Source organism: Lytechinus variegatus, chromosome 2 (assembly GCF_018143015.1).
Source record: "Lytechinus variegatus isolate NC3 chromosome 2, Lvar_3.0, whole genome shotgun sequence".
NCBI lineage: Eukaryota > Metazoa > Echinodermata > Echinoidea > Temnopleuroida > Toxopneustidae > Lytechinus > Lytechinus variegatus.
In genome coordinates, this window is record NC_054741.1 from 81,509,042 (window position 1) to 81,536,049 (window position 27,008).

Sequence of the window (27,008 nt, forward strand, 5' to 3'; positions counted from 1 at the left end):
ACTTCTTCAGCTACTTTAATTTGATCGTTCTTTGTTCCTGTTTGAATGGGATAACCGTGAAATCGCATACCAATAGAATTAAATTGAATTAAGTATTTGGCTATTCAAATGTTGATCTCATAGGTCATTCAAATCAGTTGCAAATTGAATTATTACATCATTAAATCGGTTGAAATTTTGACGAAATTGGGCGGGAAAACCTATATTATTCTCTTCCTATTTTTTCTTCTTCTTTTCATTTCTTTCTTTTCCCTCTTCCTCTTTTCTCTTTCCCCCATTAATTATTCCTCTTCCTTTTTCTTTCCTTTCCCTTTTTTCTCATTTAAATCTTTTTTTCTTCTCTCCCTCCCCCTTCCACTCTCTCTCTCTCTCTTTTATTCTCTTCTTTTCCCCTCTTCCTCTATCTTTCTTTTTTCCTATCTTTCTTCCCATCTTCCTCTCTATTTAAATATTCTTCTCTTCCTTCCTCTTTTTTTCTTCTTCTTTTTCCTCCTTTTCCTTTCTCCTAGCTTTCTTTTCTTCTCTTCCTTTTCCCTCCTGTCTTTTTTCTCTTCTTTCCCCCTGTTCTTCTCCCTTTTTCTTTGTCTTTCCTTTCCCCCTCTTACTCTCTTTTCTATTATCTTCTTTTCCCATCTTCCTCTCTCTTTTTATTCTCTCCTTTTCCCCTCTCCCAATCTTTTTTGAGCGGGGGGGGGTGGGTGAGGCAGTTCCCCCTCGCCCCCCCCCCCCCACGGATCCGCACCTGATAGAACCCCATGGTCTCGTATCATTTGACCTTTGGACCTCTCGATGACATTTGATATATCTGATCATAATTTTACACGCACTGCGGACTATCGGACCCGCGGTCTATCGGACCCGCGGTCTAACGGACCCGCGGTCTATCGGACCCGCGGTCTAACGGACCCGCGGTCTATCGGACCCGCGGTCTATCGGGATGTCCCCGTTAGAATGTGCTTGGGGTGGGGATGGGTAGGAATGGGGGCAGGTTGGGGTTGCAGTCAATACTGCAATTCAAGGAGAAAATGCAGCCAACACTTGACAAAGTGTAGACAATGTCACGTTTGCTCTTGCCTCCAACGCCAGCAACTCCAACTGACTATGGCAGATGTTGTTGACTTTTGTAAACTCTTTCCAAAAGAAGTAGATCACGAGACATTGAAAGTGGAACTAGAATGCTTCCATGACATGGAAGTGGCAAGAGATCTGCAAAGTGTTGCTGACGCAGCCACTTTGGCATTTGACAAGTCTATTCTTCCTCTCTCTTGGAACGCTTACAAGCTTCTCATGACAGCACCAATATGTGTTGCAAAGGATGAACCTTCAGCCATATGAAGTTTATTAAGAACTTTTATAGATCAACCATGGGAGACCGGCGCGGCGACTGGACAACCTGCTACTCCTGAACTGTGAAAAGGACCTTACAGATACTGCCGACTTAATTGGTCATCAAATCCAAGACGATTACATACAAGATAAAGGTAACTTCAATAATTTATGTAACATTTTAATGGCTGAAAGAGATGTTAGCATGCAGTCAGTGGCGTAACTACCCCCCCCCCCCCAGTCGGCTGGCAAAAAAAAGAAACAGGGAAAAGGAGAAAAATATAAAAACTTAATGGGGAAGAATAAATTATTGTATGTTATATTATTTTGTATTATTGTATGTTATATTATATTATAATCATATTACATAAGAAATATTTTTTCCATAACTTTATGAAACATAATTTGCTTAGGACCTATATAGGTCCTATGTGTTCATCATTCCTGGTGCTCGCATCGTCTGACTAATGAGATATATAGTCCTGTTGTATTTGGTGCATAAAGGTTATGCACCAAATTATCTCATCGCACTTCAAGTTATTATTGTTTTATGTAGTGACATATGTTTTTTTTCATGACTATATATTTAAAATGATTGCCCCCTTTTAAGGCCTTAATATAAAACGTTTCCAGTCTGTGCTTACGTTCGCATTGGTGTGGACCGATATAGATACCGGGCCGGTGTTAAATCAGTGCAGTGCACGAATTCCTAAAGACAGTCCTTAAAATGTCCCTTTTTCTGATCTATTTAAAACAAATTTTCAGCTTGCGCTTCGCGCTCGCATCACTAGATTAGTGAAATAGTAAATTCCTACAAACAAGCCATAGAATGCGCTTCGCGCTCGCATTGTTTGTTTTGTGAGACAGGTACGGATCATGATTACAAAACTTTGCTTATAATGTCCCTTTTTAGGACTGAATATAAAAAATTTCAGCTCGCGTTTCGCGCTCGCATTATTTGACCACTAAGATACATATCCGTTTAATGGCACAGTCCTTAAAATGTCTCTATTAGGTCAGTATACCTTGCAATTGTGCGCGCTTCGCACATAATCTTTAAAGATTACAGCAGATGATGATGAGACAGTAATTCAGTGAAAGTATTTTTTGTAATCATAATCTGCTTTATGGGATGTATATCAATGGAAAAATTATGTCCCTCTTCTTTCATTTAAAGCAATCTCAAAGTTCATACGAATTATGGAAATGGGGCTACCAAATTTCCATTTGCTATTGCAAATTGCAAAATATTGCTATCTATTCAGAAAGCAAAGTTCATAACTTGTTTCACTTAAAAGTCAACTTTTTCTTCACCAGATGCATCAATCATTTTACGCGTGCCATGAAGAAGAAGAATTGATAATTAAGTTATGAATTTTGTTTTTAAAATAGATAGCAATAAAAGCCGGAAAGAACTACATGTATCTTAAAATGGTAATTTGCTCGTGCAAATGGACATGGTAGCACCACTTCCTCTAAACTCAGTCATGCGTGCATCATGGACGTATAGAGAAGGGACACGCGCAGGCGTAAATCCCAGAGATGGGGGATATATCCTTCCCCTTTTCTCAGGTGGGCGGCATGTGCAACCATTCGCCGGCCGGCCGCCCATCCCCCCTCTTTTTCAAGACAGAAAATATATTATTATCATCAAATAATTAATATTTCTGTTAATGTGTGAATCATGCAGCCAAAGTGCTCGAATTGGCCCAATTTTGCGTAACTAAAAATGAACATTTCTCGCGCAGTCGCTCCGCTCCCGCCGCGCTTTATCTTGGCCACGACAATTAATCACTATATTACAGCTTATTGCAAAGGTTATTTCCGTGAGAATATGATTATTAAACGTTTTATGAACTGAACGATACCAATGGCTTTTCAATATGGTTTGATCAAAATCCACTGTTTGCCAATAGACCTACACTGGAGAGGATGTGCATTAAGCGGGGGATAACTTGTACAAACAATATAGGCATACCCATAGTTAAGGTTTAGTGTGCGATGATGACATTAAACAAATCGATGACTGGTGCCATTGATCAAATCCCCCCTCCAAAATAAAATACTGATATAATAACCAAATAAAAATAAGAGAAAAGGAAAGAAAGAAATAATTTGAAAGGGTGAAATATGATATAATTTTCTAAATGTCATTTCAAATCTATCACAAAATTGAATTTGTGTAGTGAAAATGTAGAAATATTTGCTCGTTCGCTCTGCTCACTCGTTACTTTTTTTAATATAAAGTTTGCCTTATGCGCCATAACTGGCCCGGATCAAAATTTTTGGCTCATGACGCCACTGCTTAGTTACGACAATCACGAAACATTTATTTTTATTCTCATCTCACCTTTAACCAGTGAGGAAATTGGTTGAACAAAATCTTAACTGTTTAATTCCTGGTTGCTCTTTACATTCACTTTTCTTTTTCTTCTAATGTTTAAGGTACTGATCATCATCTGTTAATGCATTTGATTTTGAACAACTGAAACAACTTTTTCAAGACTCGCTCAATTAATTCACTCGCTGCATTTCTCCAATAATTGCACACCCCTAGAAAGACGATTTTGATCAGCACCATTCTGTCTTCCAACTATTGTATATTTGCTCGCTCGCTCGCATATTGATATTTACTATCATTACCTTATATAACCAGCCATAGATTTTTTGTATTGAGCCTTTAAATAAAAGATGGTAATATCACATTTACAGTATATAGACGTATAGATTGCCCGGGATGTGATAATTACATACCTGTTGAAGAAGTTTTTTGACACCATTCGAGGGGGGGGGGAGACCAGTGGCGTAGCTAGGATTTTTTTCCCGGGGGGCACTGGGGGGTCCTTGCTTTTTCAGGGGGGCACCGGCCATTTTCCCGGTGTGTGTGTATGTGTCCACAAGGGCGGATCCGACTTTCGCCAATAGGGGACGGGGCCCGAAATTATCTTCACCTATATCAGTCACTTCTTAGTTTTATTCTTATAAAACAACATAAACATAAAATAATCTCATAAGCCTTATAAAAAGTGCGAGCGCGAAGCGCGAGCGATTTTTTTTTACTTTAATGTGTTTTTTCCTGAAAATTTAATTTTCTGGGCAATGTTATGTGTGATCCTGAACAAGATTCGTATGTACCCCCAAGCGCGAACAGAAATTTTTATCAACTGTTCTAGCATTATCGAAAGGGACCTGTTAAGGACTGCTTACAGTTACCCACGAAGACGGTATATATTTCAATAATGCGAGCGCGAAGCGCGAGCAAATTTTTTGAAATTCCGACCTAAAAAAATGGTCATTCTAAGCACTTTTTGTATTAATTAATGGGATAGGTATGTAACTAAACAATTGATGCGAGCGCGAAGCGCGAGAGGAAGAAAATTGAGATTTTAGACCTAAAAGTGGGACACTCTATTCATATTTTGTAAGTCATAAATAGGATATAGTCAATTGGGTATCATTAATAATGCGATCGTGAAGCGTGAGCAGACAATTATTGATATTCTGATGTAAAACTGGATTAAGTACATTTTAAATAAAGAACATGCAGGCCCTATCGCGCATGTTTTAGATTTAGAATCTGGGCATTCTGAATACATTTGTTTAATGGAACATTATGGAATACACGTAGACAATATGAACTTGGCAAATCAAACAATGTGACCACGCAGCGTGAGCTTAAAATGCTGATATGTAGACCATAAAACGGACATTTTACAGAGCACTTAAATTTGCAAATGAAAAATAAATAATGAAAGCTCGATGTCGGAGCTAAAATATGTTTTGCATATTGACTTCAAAACTTGCTCCACATCAGCAGGATATGAATCCCATCGAACAGGCAATTATGGCGCGAAGCGCCAGCAAAAATTTTATATACTAACATTAAGATTTTTTTTTAATTGCAAGTCTTCCCCTCACATTATGTCATTCACTCGTCTTCCTCCTCTTATTTTCCTCTTCTTTTTTCTTCTGTCTTTCTTCTTCTTTTCCTTTTTCATTCTTCTTTCTCCCTTTTTTCTTTTTTTTGCTCTGCCAATTTTTTCTGGGGGGGGGGGCACACCAAATCTCAGGGGGGGGCACGTGCCCCCCCCCCGTAGCTACGCCACTGGGAGAGACATTATGTAATTAGGTATAATAAAACATGGCAAGCAAATTGGGGGTTTTATGTCACTGGTGACCGGGTATACAATTTTTCAAAGTGAAACCTAGCATTTAGAGCACTCTATTGTGAACTTGAAAATAATGTAAATGTACGATTCTTAAATTTGATATTCAGCAAGAAGATAGGCTGCAAATGACCCTGGTATAGTTTCCCTGTATAATCCTCTGATGTCATATCTCCACTCCAGTACAAAGTTTTCCCTCTAGTACGTGTACATAACACTACAATGTTTCAATTAAAAGCCTACAACGTTTTTTCCCGAAAGCTGTATTGTAATGGATTTGTTGTGATATGAAATAATGAACTACATTTAATTCCATTATTTTGAGCTAGAGAAGCGAGCGAGCGAATTTTCAATAGTTGAAAGACAGAATGACAAAAATCGTCTTTCAAAACGGGGTTTGTAATGTTTGAGAAATACGGCGAGGGAGCGAGCTTTGGAAAAGTTTCTTCAGTCCTTATGCATAATTTTATTACAGAGATAAATTATCAATAACGCAAACTTTCAGAGGGAAAGAAAAGAAATATAAATCTGTTCAATGAAAACTCATTTGGTTAAAGGTATTGTTTAACTTTGTGAGCAGCCAATTTAAAAAATTCTCAAACCAAGATGAAACATGCGTATAAGTGCATGTATTAGAACTAATAAACCCTGAAAACAACCATTATTGAGAAAGAAAAGCTAAAGCTACAAGGCAAACCCCGATTTTGTAAATAGGCGTCTTGTAGACGCCTAAATAGTACACATAAGTGTATGGAATGAAATTAAGATGGAATTTCCGGTCACTTTATATTTCAATTTTTGAAGCACTAAATAATTATTTTTGAACGCTATTTTTTCTGGGCTTCATTTTTGTAACATATCACAGACACAAGTGACAAGTGTGACCTTCCAGCTCAGATTTTTTAAAAGTCAAACCAATGTTAACCAATCACTTTAAAGGTGAGATGTGAATGGAAAACATGAGATCGTGATTATTGGGAATAATTTATGATTCAAGATTATATTGTGGGGGATAATATCTAAAAAAAAAAACATGAGCATAAATCCCGGGGATGGGCTCCCCATAATTTAATTTGTGTCCTCGGCTCACTTGCTAAAGCGATCTTGAAAACTACATCGTGATGTGGTTTTACGACCCGTTTGGAAGTTCGCTTCCGAGACCACTTTGACCTTCTCATTACACGTTAAACTGTTTTAGGACGGTAATGTGAATGGGGTCTTGGATCTACACCTATTGACTGGTGGGTCTTGAGCTTGAAGTAAATCTATAGCACTAGACCCCAGGGAAAATGAGCAATTCTGACCAAACATTTTGGTAAATTGCCAATTTGTCTATTGCTAACTCGTCCTGTCATCAAATGGTCTACCTTCATTTAGTCTAATGCCATTTTGTCCATCAACATTTTGTCCATCAACCATTTTGGTTCACTAATCTCTTCGTCTAATCACCATTTCATCTATGACCATTTCGTCTCATAACCAGTTGGTTTAAAAACCATATGTATTTTCATTCATTTCGCCCAGTTAACACTTATTCCAATTACGGTAGACCAAAATGTATAAATGGCTACTTGACCCTCTGAATAGTAATCAAACTGATGGTAGACCAAGTAGACGAGTTGGTAATCGGACCAATTGGCATTAAAAACAATTGAAAACTAGAACTATCACTAAAGGTGATTAATACCCCTGCCCTACACCGTTACCATGGCAACAGTTTCAAACACATGGAAAAAAATTCTTGTCCATCTTTACTCCAAGGCCTGTGTGAGAAAAATATAATTTGTTTGAAAACTAATCAAGTAGTTCAAACCGAAAGATTTATACATGATTTGAGGCCTATACATGTAATATGTTATTAGCATGGCAACATAATTTCCGACACACACACAAAATATGTGTCTTGCATATCTTTACCTTGAACCAATTATGTGAGCCAAATTTCATGAAAATTGATCGAAAATTGATAAATGAAAAGTGCAAGTTTTTACACAATTTTTGGCATATGTCATTACCATGGCAACATGATTCCTGACACACACAAAAATATGTCTTGCACATCTTTACATCAAGAAATGTGTCTGTGCCATATTTCATAATTGGTTAAAAACTGAGGAAGTAGTTTGAACTGCAAGATTTTTATATCGATGTTGGCAAAATAAACTGTTACCATGGCAACAAAATTTTTGACACATGCAAAAAAAGTGTCTTGCACATATATGTTCCAAGTTTTATGAGAATTGGTTAAAACTGAGGAAGTAATTTGATGCGCAAGATTTGCAACAGACTGACCGACTGGATGCTGATTCCTGTACACCCCCTTCAAACTGTGTTTGGCAGGGGTATAATCATCCAATATTTCCATGAACCAAGGAATATGACTTCATAAAAATTCCTCTCTTTCCCCCCTCTCTTTTTTTCTTTTTGCAAGGGGGGAGGTGTGGAATGAAAGGACGATCTTTGCATAAAAACATATACACAGATAAAAAAGGAAACTTTCATTTATATACTCCAGCAGACAAGTCAAATCTAAGAATCAAGATTTCTTGAAGATTTAAATGACCTTGACGGAGAAAGGGATGATTTTATCCATCATTAATCTACGTGAATATACATTTCCAGGCAAGTTTGCGCCAAAAATGTTTCTTGCAGGCCTATTTTTATAGTTCATCATATTACATGTATATTTGATTTACCCCCAAAATGTTCACAAAAAAAATAGATTTTACTCTTACTCAAATAATAAATTTGTAATAAAACACATTCCATCTATCCCTGAGGTTCCTTTTTTTCTGGGACACACTAATAAATACATAGAAAAGCTATTGGGGAACCCCACTGAAAATATCAATACAATAGAATGTAAGCCAAACATTCTGTCAATTTAGAGTCATTTATTTTATTCTGTTTATATACATGAAACTGGCATTATGTATTGTTCAAATCATTATCTAATACATTTATAATTCATAGCATAATCAATTTGCCTATGTTGAAGCAAGTTCCATTTATCTATTCAATATTTCTTACTTCATAATCTAATACAAATTATATATAATCAAATAAAATGCATTCCAAACAATGAAGACAATCCAAAAATATCTAGATAACCTATCTGAAATAGTTTCCATCAACCAGAGACAACTTTTGAGAAAAGTTTGTGCCACTAGCATCATCATAGCAGGTTTAGCTAGATATCATTGTTGGCTTATACAATGTTTGAAATGATCAACTAAATATCAAAGCACTTGTATGGGAATAAAGAAAATCAGAGAGAGAGAGAGATAGGGGTAGAGGGGATCAATTGTGCCATGTAGCCACATAATACACAATCATGGTAAAAATACAATGCAAAATTTTCAATATCACATAGGCAACTATTTTAAACATTAAAATTAGAATTAAAAATAAACTCAACAGGGGCCACAGAAAAACAGGAGCTATGCAGGCAGTAGGTTGACAGTACAAATTTAAACTGTCCCAGTTACAGCACATCACAAGTCAACAAATAAATTTTATGGGTAGACAGTTGACAATACAGATTTAAGCTGTCCAAGTTCACAAATTCTTACTAATTCATACTTCCAGCTTCCATATCTTACTACTTGCAAGAATTAAATGAAGCACACAAGTCACCAATAAATAATTCACAATTTGCATGATTTTCAAAGTAGACTTTGCTTTTCACTTCAAACCTTTGAAGAAAAGTACAAAATAATCAAAAGCAGTGATTGAAATGTTGCTTGGATAAAATCAATATTTCCCTGGCTCTCCATGCAGGTCCATGCTGTTAGGCACCAATTGCAATTTAAAGATTGACAAATAGACTACACAATAGAAGAGGATCATATACATATTCAAATATATTTTGCAGAATGGTAAAATCATTGACTTTTCACAAGAAACCTCTCCCTTGCTCTCTCCCTCTCAATGTTCAATAATTCTCCACATTAGAATGTTATTACTTGGAAAGCAATGAGAATACTATGACATTTGTTCCTCAGGCAAAGAAATCACATGTAAAGACTGTACTTTAATAAACCCCACATGAGAACTACATGTACTAAAAACATATTTCATGCCACAGTAACAAAACAAAACTGTCTTCTAATAAACTGATTGTATGTCATATAATAGTTTTGATCCGTCTGGAAGTTGGTACGCTTGTTGTGATTGCACTATGTAGCATATCAGATTCAAATTGTATTTAATTGCAAAACCTGAATCTATATCAAAACCTCAACAATTAGGACTCGACAAATCTATGATAGCACCATTATTAATCAGAGGAACAAATGTCATGTAACCAATTTGTACATTTCATAATACATGCATTACCAACATTCATTATTATAACAGGAATGTGGGTCGACAACTTTTCCAAATACAAAATTAGACATGTTTAACTGAGAGATGAATCCCTTGTATGGAAGAATAAGGACTAATCAGTAGAATTACTATACAAGTGTAATTCCAAGATACTATTTATATTAAGTTTGAAACCAATTTTAAATGCTAACACTGTGACTGAGCTTGATGCATGGTGTTCAGCTCATCAGGGTCTACTAATATCTCATGATTACAATGAAGGGGTAACATCACAATTAAGGCACAACTTACATGCATGTATTATGAAACACACAAATTAGTTATGAAGAATTAAAGTTCTCTCTTGATGGAATAAGGGCCAGAGGAATATTCTTCAGGAACATCTTCTGCAATGTTGGCTTTCCTATAGAATCCCAGTTCTTCTGTCATCATTTTATTCAGTTCGATCTGCTTCATCTTGGACAGGTCAATCCTCTAAGGGTGGAAAAGGGGACAGAAGAGGTAAAGGAGAAGAAAAGAGAAAGGGAGAGAGAGAGAGGAGAAGGGTGGATTTTAAAACCAAAATGATAAGATGAAACTAATGTACTGACAGGTGTATTGGGATACATAATACAAATTTCATATAACATTTTACAACTAAAAAGTTAGCCATGCTGAATTCTGCATTGAATATCATAAAATGTTGATTATTCTAAAATTCTTCTCATACTTTGAAAGATGACCATAATCAAAACTATCTATAGCAAGCACATGAAACAGAAGTTACATTTTGATTTCAAGGTGGGATATGTATTACAGTACTACAATATTTTGAAGGAAAATATTTGAACACTAATGGGGAGTTTTCTCAAAAGTAAACTGAAAATTAAAGTTGATAAGAGAAGAAAAATTCAATATCCATTAATTTTCATCAAAGCAAAGCCTCCAAAAATCAAGGCACTATCACTATCAGATTTTGAGAATTTAAAGAGAAAAAAAGGTTGTTTATTAATATTGTGTAATATCTAAAATCAAACATACGAAAAAAGACTAACTGCTTTTTGTAAAACTTATTTTTCAATTTTCCCCTGCATAATGGAAATTTGATAAATTTATAATATATGGACTTCTTTTGTTTGTTTTGTCTTTGACAAAACAGAAAATTGAACTTTTCTCCTGATTTTTTTTCAGCCAGTTCTTGTTTTCGCTTTGACAGAACAGAAAATTGAACGCCTCTTCTGCTTTTTCATTTTGGCTTTGACAAAACAGAATATTGAAGACTGCCATCTAAAAGTAAGGTTTGTGCAAGCTAGCTCAGGGATAGCTCACCAGGCCTAATTCGCTTTGCGAATTAGGGAATCCCTTGCTTCGCTCGGGAAGCAGTTGCCAGGGCCTCAACGAGAGGCTACTATAATCATGGCTGGCCAAAAAGCAAAATAAATGAGAAGAAAGAGTTGAATCCCAGTTTAAAGTAATTTATCTCATATACAAAAAATCATGATATGACTACTACTTTATTAAGGTTCATGTGATTTCAACATCTGTTCAAACATGTTATATTATCATTAGATCTCTATAACTGAAGTGCTTGTTTGCATATCATGCAAGCTGTTTAAATATGCAAAAAAAATGAACCTCAAAATAAGAGTTAACTATACATACACGTATGAGCAAGACTGTGATGGTTTCTGTTAACTCTTGCCAAATTCATATTCATGTTATACATTGCCTTGCTGTAAAATAATACATGTTGAATATTGAATAATACATGAAGACCCCTTCTCGGTAGACCAGCAATACCATGACTGATGCTTCTGAGTAGGTGTTTCCTCCCATTTTCATTTTGTTAATTTCACATTTATTACTTCATTTGTATTGTTACAAGTTCTTGTTTTTTGTTTTGTTTACAGAACTAAATTCTAACCAAATACGCAAATGCAATTCTAGTAAAAAAAGGGGAAACCATTTATTCCTATCTTCTTGATTTCTTTGAGACCATAGGCCTACATAACATAATGTTCTTTTGTTTACCATTTTTATTATGCAAAGTCGTCACTTAATACTTAGACCAGTAAAAATCATAAATTTCACATCTGATAAATACAAATCTCATGATCGAATCATTGCCCTTTGGTATATATTCCAGTATACAGGTGATGCACAGACTTACGTGCATGCCATCAGTAAATTTTGTGAGCCAAAGGTACACTGTGTGTGCTGAGCAGATTTAGACATAGTTACCAATGCTCACTAGTACTACTGAAGCAAGAACAAACCTGTGTATCATTTGTTTTATCGAATGGTGGAATATTTTGCCCCAAAACAGGTTTTTTTTTTACTTCATGCCTACTACCGGACGCATGGCAAATCTGCCAGGTGCATGGCTAGCTTAAAATCAAATATAGAGACCTTTTGTATGAAATTGGAACCATGCATTAATCATACTTATATCTAAATAATCAAGTACCTTACTTTACTTTTAGATACCATACTTTAATAATAATATGAGCCCATGCCTTATTACACTCAGATTAGTTGCCAGATACATACTCACCTCTGCTAGGCCTAAGGTACTCGAGTTAAAGATTTTTATTTACCAAGTTCTCTGGATCCATGCATGATCTAATCCAATTACTAGGTTTATAACTCACCTGTAATATACTGCCTGACTCATCAAGAAGGAGTAGATCTGGATTTGCCCCAGGAACTGGCTTGAACATTACATTATGACTGGAAACATGTGAGTTAAGGCTGACATGTAATATATCCATTCCATTTCTTTTAATCAACTCAGAGGCCAGAAGACTCGCAACTATGGCTTGATACTTTGCCATTATGGTTAACTGCATGTCTGTGTTACCATGATGGCTATGGTAACAGGGCTCAACAGCCAATCATGATCAAGGTCTTTACTATGGTAGTGCAATAAAAGTTATATGTGAGTCATTCTGAAATAGCTCCAAGAACAACTCTTTTAAATGAAAAGGGGGGATTTAGTCAGTCTAAATTAATATAAAGTGTTGAAGTGCACTATTTGCTAGTGTTTCAAAAGTGCTTTGCCACTGTGAAAGTGTAAACTTTTAAATTCATGTGGAATAATTATTGAAATATGTGGATCTAAGGATGATGCCAAAATCTCAATGGAAATAAGTTCAAAAGCTGCCTGGTTAAAATCACTGAAAATATGCTCTGTATAGCCTTGAATAGCCTACATGTAAGGATACAAGAAATGAAGATCTTCATAGATGAAAGCTTTGGCTTCAGGCCATCTCTTCAAACATCATCCTGTACAACTCTGTGTTTGAATGACATTCAAGAGGTAACTGCAATCATCTTGTGACATTCTAATTTTATCTCATTCATTCCATGATGCAGATGAAGTGCATGCAATTCATATAACTCATTCAGTACAGACCTCTTTTGTGCTGTTACCTGACTGACCCAGATAGACCTACCCTTTTTTTATTCAAGTTTGGAAAAAAAATGAGCCTATAGACCCTTACTTTCATAATTATATTTACCAAAATTCTTTTTTACACAATTTAAAAGAATTTATATAATTTCCAAAGATTCAATGGAACATATGGTAAGTAGAAGATTTAACCTCCATAAAAATAGAACTCGGAGCTCTTTGATATGATACCTAAGCAACTATCTAAGATGAATAATATTTCACAAGGGGGGGGGGGGCAGTATTATACATGTAGATCAGTTCATGTTATCATCATGTAATAGGTAAAAAACATTTTGAAAAATTGTCCTCAGACTCTTGATACAATAATTTCTACATTTCATAAATTCAAAAATCAAAATCTTAAATATTGGTTTTAATTTTTTTTTTAATGTGATATCAGTTTATCCTCAAATAACTCAGTGATCTGAAATTTCATTCATTTATTTGCCTCCAAAAATACATGTAATTTCTATGCAATTGGGACTTATAATTTCATTATTATCTTGAAAATTAAAAATCATAACCTTCGTAAAAGTTCATTGACCCTGATTACTTTGATTATGTGACCCAAAACTTGTACCAATAGAGTACCGAAGTGATGACATTTTATATTTTTTTTTTGCATTTCAGAATTTTTGATACCATATTTTGGTAGAGCATGATGAAATACATGTACCTCCACTACCAAATTTTGGTGCGAATCAGTCCATGGGGGCCCATGACCTCATTAGGAACCAGGCCAATAATACATTGACTTCATTTGGGCTAATTATGTATTCATGAGGTCATGGCCCCCATGGACTGATTCTCACCAATTCCCTCCATTGAGGTAAACTTGTACAAGTGATCCAGTTAAAACAATCATGAAATACTCCCCAGAAAAAATAGGGCTTGCACTAAAAGGATACTAATATGGGACGTCTTCATGGATGAAACGCTTCACTTCTGGAAGCCTATTCAAACGTCATCCACTGCAGCTCTGAAAACAAAGAGTACCACAAAATTAAAGTTAAAAAAATTGCACATGAACACTGTATGTACAAGATTTAAATCTCAAGTCCACAGAGGCATCAAAGTGGTTAAATTAAGGTTTGCGAAAATATCCATTGAATTATTCAATTTTTGTCATGTCAATTTTGAGTTGCCCCATTTTTTTTATGTCTTACATGTATGAAGAATCAACAGAATTCCGAAAAGCATGAAATACTATAAATGTGTCTGATTTCATTAAAGGTCATGACATTACCCAGAAGACATTTTGTAAAATCACATTTCAATCATATCTTTGTAACTCCTAATCACACAAGCTTACAGGGTCAACAGGTCATGTCATGATGTGCATATGCTCGCGTCAAAATTTTCAAAATGCTTAAAATCACTTTATGACCAGTCGCTCCAAAACCAACAATAAATCGCCAGAAAAGGATCTCTGTGTATAACCAAAATGGTAATTTGAAATGGTCTCCAAAAAGCCAAACTTGAAAAATAAGCTTATCCCCCAAAAAATCCTCTACTTCATACTGTAAAAATTTTAAATTTTAATAATTAAAAAGGGGAATCCAGCCTTGGCCATAAAATGTTATGTTGGGAAGGAGAAAAATAAATTAAACAGAATGGTGAAAGTTTGAAAGAAATCGGACAAGCAATGAGAATACTATAGCTGCTTTAAAATTGAGATCACTAATATTATGTAGATTTCAAATTGGCAACTGTGTAAGTAAATTATGACAAGGGGCAAGGACAACTTTCCCATAGACCATGTACTTTATTATCAGGGATTTGTGGTTTTCTCCTAAGTACCCATTCCCCTGGGGCAGTAATCTAAATGTAGCCCAGGTAGTATATTGCAGTATGTTCTCATTAAAGAAAAATATAATTTGCAATAAAACTTTTGGGGAAAATGACATTTTAGCCATAATATGTATTGGAGTACATGGAAGAGTAGTCCTTGCCTTACATCACTATGACATCCCATATGCAGCCAATTTGAAGTCTCCATGGGTATAGTGATTACCAATATTTACAACTTTTAAAAATTCATAACTTGTTGTTTGGCCAATATTGTTCAAACTTTCACCTATCAACTTGTCTGATTTTTCTTTTCCTTATAAAAACAAGTTTTTATTTGGGTTGGATTCCCCTTTAAGAATACATTTATAGTTTCTTTTCAAGCCACCATTTCTTTTTTGGGGGGGAGGGGGAGGGAGCTTTGAAGTTTCAGCGAGATTGCGCACCTCTCATGCTTGAGTGAACCCCAAACTTAGAACCATGTTTTCTCTTTATTTTTTTTAAAGCTCTAGCTGACTTTCCCCTACATTCAAGTAAATACTTACAAGTGAGGATCATTATAAATTGATCAATTTTCACAAGTATCATTTTAAAGCTTAAGAAGTGCTTTTTCAAACCCAATAAAAATCTTGATATTCATTTTGGACAACTTATTTTTGGTTTTGGGGTGGCTTATCTCAAATGTGAGTACATGTACATTTTAGGCGATTTTAAGCATGTCAAATAATTGACCTACATGTACAGTACCAGTCAGATATATTTAAATACCTGTTTACCTGTTTCAATCAGAGAACAATAGATTATATATTGTTCTCTGGTTGAAACAGGTAAACAGGTATTTAAAGATATCTGACTGGTACTGTACCATTAACATAGAATCACAGAAAGCATATAAAATGAATTCAGATCAATACCTAGCTACATGTAAGAACATCTGTCATACATGTAGATTGCAGCAGGCATGCATGCATGCTCTCACAATAGGCCATATGGGCAAAAATGTACATGTACATACTTAAAATTCACTGGAGCACATCAGAAAGAACAGGAACCCTCAGTTTCTTTTTTTTCCATATTTGGATAGCATATGAATTAAAGATATGATTTCAGGTCTCATTTGACCCTCAATTATACATAAAATGATGCCATCAAAGTGCATCAGAACTCTATGACGTTATGACATCACAAGAATTATGCAAATTTGACTTTAACTTAAAATGGTGGATTTTTGCCAAATTCTCAAGATGTTAAGCTTAGGCAATACTCTCTTAATTACTGGACCAATCATTGCCTTCATTTTTCATTGAAAGAAATGCATCAAATGTTGTGAACAATAGCTAAATTAAAAAATAAAAAAAATTTCCAATTCAAATACATGTAATTCAAACATTTTGAAAGCATAATCAAATCAATATTCCCATGCATAAGCACACAAAACACAATTTTTTTTTACCTTGTTCTGCCAAATCAACATGCAATGCTAAAAAGATCATTACTAAAAATATTAATGGTTGACACAAGCATTCCTTTGATGCAATGACAGCCACTTTCACCTGATTACAAAGTGAATTGTTATGAGAACATACGTCCAAGGACAATAGTGAATACCATGAGTCATGACTATCAATATCAAGGCATATCTGATTATTTACAAAGGAACTGTTTTCCTAGTCTTGGTTTTTGTTGGCTATGACCCATTTCAGAGTATGCCTTTTATTTAATATCATTCATTTAATTTACACCAAATTAAAAGAAATACTTGTAAAGCAATATGCAAATACAGATTATGGTAAATTAATGAAAAGCTTGCCACTTGCCAGGCTTGTGGATGGCCCAAAGTGACATTCATAACATACATAATAAGGGAGAGTGGGGTGAGTAATCCCCTTATTTATAATTCCAATCACATCTTTTTAATTCAAAGCAGCTTAGAAATATCATATGCTATATTATCAGAAATTTTTAGAATTTATCAATCTTATTCCATATTAAACTGTTAAAGAGCATTAAATATTGTAGTGGGGGTGGCTTCATTTGCCCCTCCGAAATGGGCCAAATGAGGCCCCTCACTAAAAACTATTTTCAATTCAATTCAATTTATTTTTCTCAGTATAAAAACAATACAAATATAGAACAAACATTAAATAAATCAGACATGGATATAAATAAAATATTATACTGAAAGGGTAGCAGCCAAAAAGAAGTTAACCTTATGTACGGCCGACCCAAATAAAATAATACATTATTTGAACAATTAAAGTAGAAAAGGGGAAAGAATTACCTAACTAACCCAAACAAACAATCAGAATAATAATTAAGTAAAAAATGAATAAGTAGTGATGATTTTATATTTACAATTTCTCCTAAAAACATTAAGAGAGCAACTATCCTTAAGGATCCTTTGATAAAGTATTCCAAATTAATGGTCCCCTATAAAAAATTGAGTTTTGAAATAATTTTGAAATAAAATTACTACTACAGCTGACCATGTTTACCATGTTTGTATACACATTCATGGAATGTTTACCCTTTACAGTCTGTCCAAGTCTCTCTTTGAGTTGATTTGTTTCTTTGACTCTGCCATTTTGTGTTGCTTATCAAAGGAAAACAGTTCAGTTGAATCTATATTTCATTTAAGCCTACTAATTCAGTAATAATTATAGTATTAATATATGTTTATTTACCATTTAAAGCTCTCATTTTAGGGTTAAAGCAGGGCTCCACACTAACCCATTTTTTCTACTGGTCCAACCTATTCATGTCGGACCAGTAGATACCCAGTTTTTCAAATTTTTACTGGTCCGAACCTAAAATCTACTGGTCCCAAAAAGTAAAGAAAACATTTAAAAAAAGGCGCAAGTTTATTTTTCTAGCCTTTCGTGACCCCCCCCCCCCCCCCCGTAAAACGAAGGAATGAAGGACAAAAAGAAAGCAAGACAGAAACGAAGAGAGTAAGAAAGAAAGAAAGAAGGAAAGTCAGAAAGAAAGGATGGAAGGAAAGAAGGAAGGAAAGAAGTAAGGAAAGAAGGAAGGAAGGAAAGTAAGAAAGAAAGAAAGGATGGAAGGAAGGAAAGTAAGAAAGAAAGGATGGAAGGAGGGAGGAAGGAAGGGAGGAAAGAAGGGAGGAAAGAAGGAAGGAAAGAAGGAAGGAAAGTAAGAAAGGATGGAAGGAAAGAAGGAAGGAAAGGAGGAAGGAAGGAAAGTCAGAAAGAAAGGATGGAAGGAAGAAAAGAAGGAAGGAAGAAAGGAAGGAAGGAAGGAAGGAAGGAAAGAAGGAAGGAAGGAAGGAAAGTAAGAAAGAAAGGATGGAAGGGAGGAAGGGAGGAAAGAAGGAAGGAAGGAAAGTAAGAAAGAAAGAAAGGATGGAAGGAAAGAAGGAAGGAAAGAAGGGAGGAAAGGAGGAAGGAAGGAAAGAAGGAAGGAAAGAAGGAAGGAAGGAAAGAAGGAAGGAAAGAAGGGAGGAAAGGAGGAAGGAAGGAAAGAAGGAAGGAAGGAAAGAAGGAAGGAAAGAAGGGAGGAAAGGAGGAAGGAAGGAAGGAAAGAAGGAAGGAAAGAAGGAAGGAAAGAAGGAAGGAAAGTAAGAAAGGATGGAAGGAAGGAGGGAGGAAGGGAGGAAAGAAGGAAGGAAGGAAGGAAAGTAAGAAAGAAAGAAAGGATGGAAGGAAAGAAGGAAGGAAAGAAGGAAGGAAAGAAGGGAGGAAAGGAGGAAGGAAGGAAAGAAGGAAGGAAAGAAGGAAGGAAGGAAAGAAGGAAGGAAAGAAGGAAGGAAAGAAGGAAGGAAAGAAGGAGGAAAGGAGGAAGGAAAGAAGGAAGGAAAGAAGGAAGGAAAGAAGGAAGGAAAGAAGGAAGGAAAGAAGGAAGGAAGGAAGGAAAGAAGGAAGGAAAGAAGGAAGGAAAGAAGGAAGGAAAGTAAGAAAGAAAGAAAGGATGGAAGGAAGGAGGAAGGGAGGAAAGAAAGAAGGAAAGTAAGAAAGAAAGGATGGAAGGAAAGAAGGAATGAAAGAAGGAAGGAAAGAAGGGAGGAAGGAAGGAAGGAAAGAAGGAAGGAAAGAAGGAAGGAAAGAAAGAAGGAAGGAAGGAAAGAAGGAAGGAAGGAAAGAAATAGAGAAAAAAAAATTAAAAGAAAGATTGAAAAGAAAGAAGGAAAGAAAACAGGAAGAAAACAGAGGAAGAAAGCTAAAACTATTATCATAAATAATTTATGTTTCTTTTTTGGCTCAATTAAAATAGCTACGAAAGAAAGTCAGAAACCAAGTGTATCAACACACACATAAATGCATATGAGGGGCTAATATGTATTCAGACGATACCACCCGAGACCCGATCTGTTTGAACCAAACAGAAGTGAAAATTTACCCTTTTACTGCTTACAGATGACAGAGTTACTCCAATTTTTAGGAAATATGGACATTATAAGAGCCTTTCATGAGTATGAACCGTGAATTTTGACAGTTCTGTGAGAGATTTCTGCCAGAGTTTAGCCAGGCTTCGTTCGTGCGGCCAGTGGAGAATTCACCATGTGGATTGTGTGGCTGACTACATGTACACTGTATGCATGCTGTATAGTACTCTAGTAACACGTGCGATTCATTCTGTGTGTATTCTGTGTGTGAATTGCAGAATTTAACGGGGGGAAATGGTTTGCTGTGAATTTGACCATTTCTGGAAAAGTTATTGGCCCAACAATGGTTTTTATTACTGGTCATGTCGGACCCTTAAATCTTGCTATTTTTGGAAAAATTACTGGCCCGACAATGATATTTTTTACTGGTCATGTCGGACCAGTAAATCTTCCAATTTCTGAAAATCTACTGGCCCAGCAGCGATTTTTACCGGTCTGGGACCGTCGGACCGCCGCTAGTGTCGAGCCCTGGTTAAAGGATAATGAAACCTTTGGAACAAGATAGCTTGTGTGTAAACAGAAAAAATAAAGAAACAGATAAAAAAAGTTTGAGGAAAATCAAATGAGAAAGTTATGAGCCTAACCCTAACCCAAAGGCCTAGCTAAGTTGATTTTTTTTGGTGCGCTGACATGCCACCCCTCCCCTTCATTCCAGAGCTGGAGATTGAAATTAAGGTTTTTTGGCTTTAACTGAAACTGTCTAAAAGTTACAACTTAAGTACAACGCATTGATTCCTTTGAAAATGAAAGTTACCAAGTAAAATCATGAGGCTTTTGACTTTGTTGAAAGTTGGTAGACTGGGACAGCACTGAGCTGACACTGATTATCCAAACTTTGCCAAGGAAGAAGTCAGAACGATGTCATTCAATGAAATATGTTGTTGTCAAGAATCAACATGATGATGATCAAGAGATTTTGATTTGATGCTGCCCCAGGCCCAGCTCATCAACTTTTGACTAAAGCCTTTCATTCTCAATCTTAGACCAAAAGCTTCAGTCTCTGTTATTTTGGTTGTTCAGCTGAACTTCGTTGGCTTCACTCACCAAAGACCGAAGTTCTAGCGTGATCTGTACAGGGGACTCAATGGCCATATGTTTATGTACTAAGTTCAGATAAAACAGGGAAGTTAAGTTGCACGACAGCCGAGGTAAGTCACTATTTTTGTTCCTTTTAGTTTTAACTTGATTTTCCCCCGTTTTTTGGTATTAATGCCAAGAGGGAATATTAATTTGCATTTCAGTCGCGTTAATTTTCAAAAGTTGGTTACATTAAAGAAACAAGTGGAATGCCTCTGGCCGTCTCACCTGCATCACGCGGTTCAATATAGCAGCAGTGCTGACTTTGAAAACTACTCTAATTCGCACAAGATGTTCAGTGATACATGGTTACTCTTATGTCCACTTTTTATGAACTAGACCAATAAACTTACAGAGATATGATGGTTATTCAACAAAAAAACCAACATGGCCAAAGTTCATTGGCCTTACATGACCTTTGACCTTGATCATGTGACTTGAAACTCGCACAGGATGTTCAGTGATACTTGATTACTCTTATGTCCAAGATACATGAATCAGATCCATAAACTTTCAAAGTTATGATGGTAATTCAACAGTTACACCCAATTCGGCCAAAGTTCATTGACCTTTGACCTTGGTCATGTGACCTGAAATGCACACAGGATGTTCAGTGATACTTGATTACTATTATGTCCATGTTTCATGAATCAGATCCATAAACTGTCAAAGTTATGATGGGAATTCAACAGATACCCCCAATTCGGCCAAAGTTCATTGACCCTAAATGACCTTTGACCTTGGTCATGTGACATAAAACTCATGCAGGATGTTCAGTGATACTTGATTAACCTTATGTCCAAGTTTCATGAACTAGGTCCATATATTTTCTAAGTTATGATGACATTTCAAAAACTTAACCTCAGGTTAAGATTTCGATGCTGATTCCTCCAACATGGTCTAAGTTCATTGACCCTAAATGACCTTTGACCTTGGTCATGTGACATGAAACTCTAATAGGATGTTCAGTAATACTTGATTAACCTTATGGCCAAGTTTCATGAACTAGGTCCATATACTTTCTAAGTTATGATGTCATTTCAAAAACTTAACCTCAGGTTAAGATTTGATGTTGACGCCGCCGTCGGAAAAGCGGCGCCTATAGTCTCACTCTGCTATGCAGGCGAGACAAAAAATTGAAGAGCCCCGACGGGGGATTTTGCATTGTACTTCCCCTAATGCCTGGCTGCACGATGCGATGGTGAGCCGTCTGTGTATGACGAGAAATTTAAAAAAAAAAAAAAAATCCTCGAAACAGACGGCTGCCAGCTGTCTGACTCAGTATAGGCCTATATATCTCAATTCTCAGCTCTCTCTCCAATGTGATTTGAATTGCACTTTCAGTAATCCTGTGACTGTTCAGGGGCGTAAAATATCCGTATATTACTGGCCTAAAAAAGATTTGGTACATTTATTGTAGAGAGTATCCTCATAACATTAGGAAATGCGGAACAAGGTCCGGATTCTGACTCAGTCAGAGTCAGTGACTGATGCCTGCCGCTGGCGCTGAGCCTGAATCTTGCCAATTTTTTGGTCCACTGAATTATGAATGACTGGCAGTGGCAGGAGCTCCAATCGAACTCTACAGTCAGTCATTTCATAGTCATGATTATAAAATAGGGAGATAATCACCTCAACTCTGGCGCTCATTACTTGTCCATCGGCTTCAACAGATGTACAAATGGCGGTCAGGAAAATGAATCCCAGTCCCAAAACTGTCGAGAGTTCCCGTGTTTTCGCCATGTTAACCGGATCAGAGCAACTCAGCCCTACGAATGGTGCCGGTGCGTGAGGTAAAAAAAAAAATCCTTGAAAGTTGTTGTTGAATATGATGGCGCTGTTCAATCTCTCCAGATTATACGTAGTCTGCTATGCAGACTCTGAATGGCTCGTGAGGTGGGATCTGCTGGTTTGCAAAGCAAAAAAAAAGGGCGAGCGAATGCAGCCTCAGTAGACCTAGTCTGCTATGCAGACTCGTTGAATCAGCTGAGGTACACACACTGCAGATGTGGGTCTACATGGTAGACTAAATTATACGCGCCAGTCGTTTTCGTAAGTACAGTAGGACATCGTCGGCAAAGGCGATCCATGCGACGTCAAACCATTGGTGACGATTATGACATATTAATATAGATTAGTCACCCATCCACCTATTATATTAGTAGGTCCTACAAGATTAAACACCTCCGAGGAATAACACTTTAATACAAATAGAGAAATTAAATATCGCGCATGCTAAATGATTGTTTGTGGAAAAGGGCACACCAGCTAACCAATCGGCTACCCGGGTCAGCTACTAGTTATATATTTATAGAACTTCTTAAAATCTTTGTCAAATAACAATTCAAATGTGAAATCACATACATTTTCACGTCCTTCTTATTCTTTTGTTTTGTCTTTTCTTAGTTTCTTATTAATAAGAATTATAAATCTTTCTTTCATGTCTTGTGTTTGAAAAAAAAGACTCACACCTAACTGTCAAAACGGTTAGTAATAGTGGCATATATAAAACATAGTAGTTCCCGTGTATAATCAGGATTAATTAACAATTGTTTAAGATTCTGGTCATTCATCTTATGTTTATTAAACATAATGCGTCTTTCCTTTACATATTTTGAACAAAATAAAACATAATGTTCAATAGTCTCAAATACTTTGCACACCTCAGAGAGGCCTAAAGAGTGCTGTTTAATTTGAAACATATAATAGTTTAATTTGCACTTACCTACTGTGATTTGATGAAGGAGGCATTGCTCTTTCCAAGAAAAACCTTTTCTTCAAAGTTCAACGATTGATTTACGAACGTTGAGACCAGCAACACCAGGCAGCGACATGGGCATGCAGCTGTTCACTGTCAAGTTAGAAGTTGCAATTCTCTGAAGCTTGTTTTTACACGTAACTCCCATATTCTACATACTAGTAACCGCGAGGAGTCGCAAAAAAATGTTGATATTTGGCCAATCGATGTACACACCTAAGTAATGGTGTTGGGCTTAATAGGGGCTGGGCACCATTCCACATTTCTGAGGGGCCCCAATATATTTCAAAATTTATTTTAACTCCTCATATCAGGGGAAAAAATATGTGAACTATATGAAAAAATTACTATTATTTTGCTACAGGCCTATTGGACAATTTGAGTTTGATCACAATCGAGTTGCATTTCAAGAAGAAAAAAACAACAACTATATTTCCCGGCACGGACAATTTTAGGAACTTTGAACAATCTGAAATTATTAATGACCTATATGATACCAGATAAATACATTGACATGATACTGAGTTATTGTATTGGAAACTGAATTATTTTGAATAACACCAAACCATATGGGATTTCATCAGTTTGTTCTAAATTTGTTCCTAATGCTGTCATAAGGCACACAATTGATTGCAATGTGAATTTGACAATACAGAGGACCGGGGGGGGGGGGGAGGTCTCCCTCTCCCTACCTGTGATCACAATATTTGTTTAGGAGGTAATTTATTTAAAAGATCATAATTTGAACCATAAAGAATTCACACATTGTGCTTTACTCTCACTTTTAATTTGCTGAGACCACCCCTAATACACAATATGTGGCAGTATATGCTTCTTTCATATAAACCCCTCAAAAAAGTTATTCAATTTTACTAGTGTGTAGTTTTGTTACTGAAGTATAGAAAGGTATACGAACCTGTATCATTAGAAACTTTCCTATTGTGATTATATGTGATCATGGAGTGTGCAGTTGTTAACGATCAGCCATGCATGAAGTCTTTTGTTAACTGCGATTGCTCGGAAGGGAATCTGTGAAAACATATTTGTTTACTAAAATTATGGAAATACAAGCATTATTTCAAAGGAACAAAATGCTTCTTGACCATTTTCTGTGATTGAGGTATCAAATTAAAGAGCTGGTACTGAATTTTTGAACATGTGATTTTCTATTTCAATCTCAGATACCGCCTGCCAAGTGACCTTTAGGTATCATTTCTTCAAATTGTTTCAACTCATTCATGAGTGAATGACAAATTTTCTATGTTATATTCTAATCTACAATGATAGGTCATATGTCTGTTGTATTTGTGATTAAGTTATGATAAATAAATAATATTTCTTGTTTTTTTTTGTGGGACACAATGTATAAGGACAAGTACCTGTAATTTCAAGAAAGTCTTAGAACACAAAGACAACAAATATACACAGATAACCAAACATAACTTTTCATGCATCAAATTCAGTTCTTAATTTCAACTTGTGACATTTTTACAATTTAGGATGCATACTCATTGAACTTTCTTCAAGTTATACCAATAATATGGATTACAGACATATATAAACTTAAACAGAAATAAATAAAAATTTGGTCACCTCAAATCACCTTCCATTAATCATCATAACTTGGGTAGACAAATACATGCTAGAGTTATATAAAACAATACATAGATATTAGAAAAGACATGGAACGTTTCTATAAATGTACATATATATATCTTCTGTAACTTTTTACATCATTAATATTTCAAATCACTGAGTAATAGGATCATCTTAATGGTCGTAGCACAGATATAATTTCATCTTTAAATTAACTAGATAACCTATCTCAATCAAAACCAAACACCATTTCAACTTTTTCTTAAAAATGCAGGAAAAGAATTATTTTGAGAATCGCCAACACAATCATAACACAACTGAAACTACTAATCCCAATTCCAGTCAAGCAGAAAGCAGTATTTGGTGTCATAGTTGCGCACTAGTATGTCAAAGAGTACCCTTGTAAAATTGCTAGGTTAGCATTTGCCACTGCTATGCAATTTGCAATTTATTGCTACTTACTACTTACTGGATTTTTCAAAGGAGATGAGTTAGATAATTTTACAAAAATGCATACTGTATATGCTAAAAAAAAACGTTTTAATAAGGCTGATGAAGAGACACTCAAGTGCTTGCAGAATATTCATTGTATAAAATGAAACACAAAGCAACAGAATGAGGGGAGTCTGAAGTACACAAGACAAATGACACTAAGCATTGGGCTCACTTGAAAAAAAGATTGTTCTCCATGTTTTGTGAAGAATGCCAGAGTTCCACAATTTTGCTTGTTCTACTCAAACAAGTTCTACGCCACATGAGAGTTCAGATTAATCACTTCCTTCCATGTTTTGACAGAGTATTTTTGAATCTTACATGCATGTAATGTTAGGATATAATTTGCATTAAGGTAATTTACTGGCAAGCGTTAGAATTTTTAGGATAAACATATTGGCAGATGATAATTATTTTAAATTGAGATTACATGGAGTTGTAATATAACCTTTCAATTTAGCATGAACATCAACTCATAATTGTGAAGGAGAGTTGTTCATGCATGAAATGTGTATTTTCCTGATGATCAATCTGATGCACCTGGTGGGTGTTTCATAAAGCTGTTTGTAAGTGACTTTAAGAACAACTGGTGAACCTTTCGTATGTGCTAAATAATCACCAATGAACACGTAATGGTGAATGTCATTTATCACAAGAAAGGATCACCAGTCATTCTTAAAGTTGCTCTTAACTTACGAACAGCTTTATGAAACTGCCCCCTGAAGTCTTATCAGCAACAATTGTACCTTCTAATTCAAAGATCAAAATCCTACAAATGAACATGGAATAATAAACAAGCAATACTTTAAATATCACTTTGTTTGAAAGACCATCTAATGCCTTACAAAGAAGTGAGTTACAAATTTCCTGAAAATGCAAAATGACACTGTGATATTTAGACACCTATGCATTCAACAGCATGGAGGCTCACCAGCCTTAGCTTGGCTCAGCACGATCTGCGTTTTCTATGTATTTAGCTTGAGAGACAGAAAAATTGATTTGTAAAATGTAATCACATTAAAACTCAATTTCTGCCTGATTTTAAGTTTGAGGGCTGTTTTACGAAGCTGTTCATAAGATATGCATAATTGTATTCATGTCTAGTGACCATTTCTTGTACTACATGAATCTGATGAGATATCCCAAGTTATCCTTGTTTTCACATAATGGGATTGTTTCAACTTTTGGAAAATTGAGAATTTTCCCCTTAGCTGCTTCCTGATGATGAGAAATTCAATCTACAGGGATCATACTTTGACTGTGGCTTATGGAATAAAGAAAAAGTTTAATTATAACCCAAGAAAGGTACACTAGTTGTGAGTACAGTTGTGTGTTACTTGTGAACAGTTTTATATGTCATCCTGTTCCTGGTTTCTGTTCAAGTCACATGTTCAACATCTACCATGCAAAAAAAATCTGGCTCGGACATGATAAGTCCTGATTCAAATTTTCTAAAAGGTGGGTAGGAAAACAGAACACATTATATGGCAAGATGATGCGGGTCAGTTGCTCAGTCCCACCATTATTAAATTATATAAAGCTTTTCCACAAGACTTTTCACAAAAAATAAGGAATGAAAGTGATTCAAGGTATCAAAAAAAGAAATCAAAGATAATGCAATAATCACATAATCAGTAAAGA

At 35.7% G+C, this 27,008-nt stretch overlaps 1 protein-coding gene across 1 annotated transcript; it reads right to left on the minus strand.

The window, feature by feature from the left end:
• Positions 1-8,366: 8,366 nt before the first annotated feature.
• Positions 8,367-22,412, minus strand: LOC121409241 (selenoprotein M-like). The gene is made up of 4 exons (XM_041601113.1): positions 22,154-22,412; positions 14,163-14,233; positions 12,452-12,530; positions 8,367-10,295 (listed from the first exon to the last, which is right to left on the minus strand). The coding sequence occupies exons 1-4, from the start codon at positions 22,262-22,264 to the stop codon at positions 10,152-10,154; spliced, it is 405 nt and encodes a 134-aa protein (XP_041457047.1). The 5' UTR covers positions 22,265-22,412; the 3' UTR covers positions 8,367-10,151.
• Between the last annotated feature and the right edge of the window lie 4,596 nt (positions 22,413-27,008).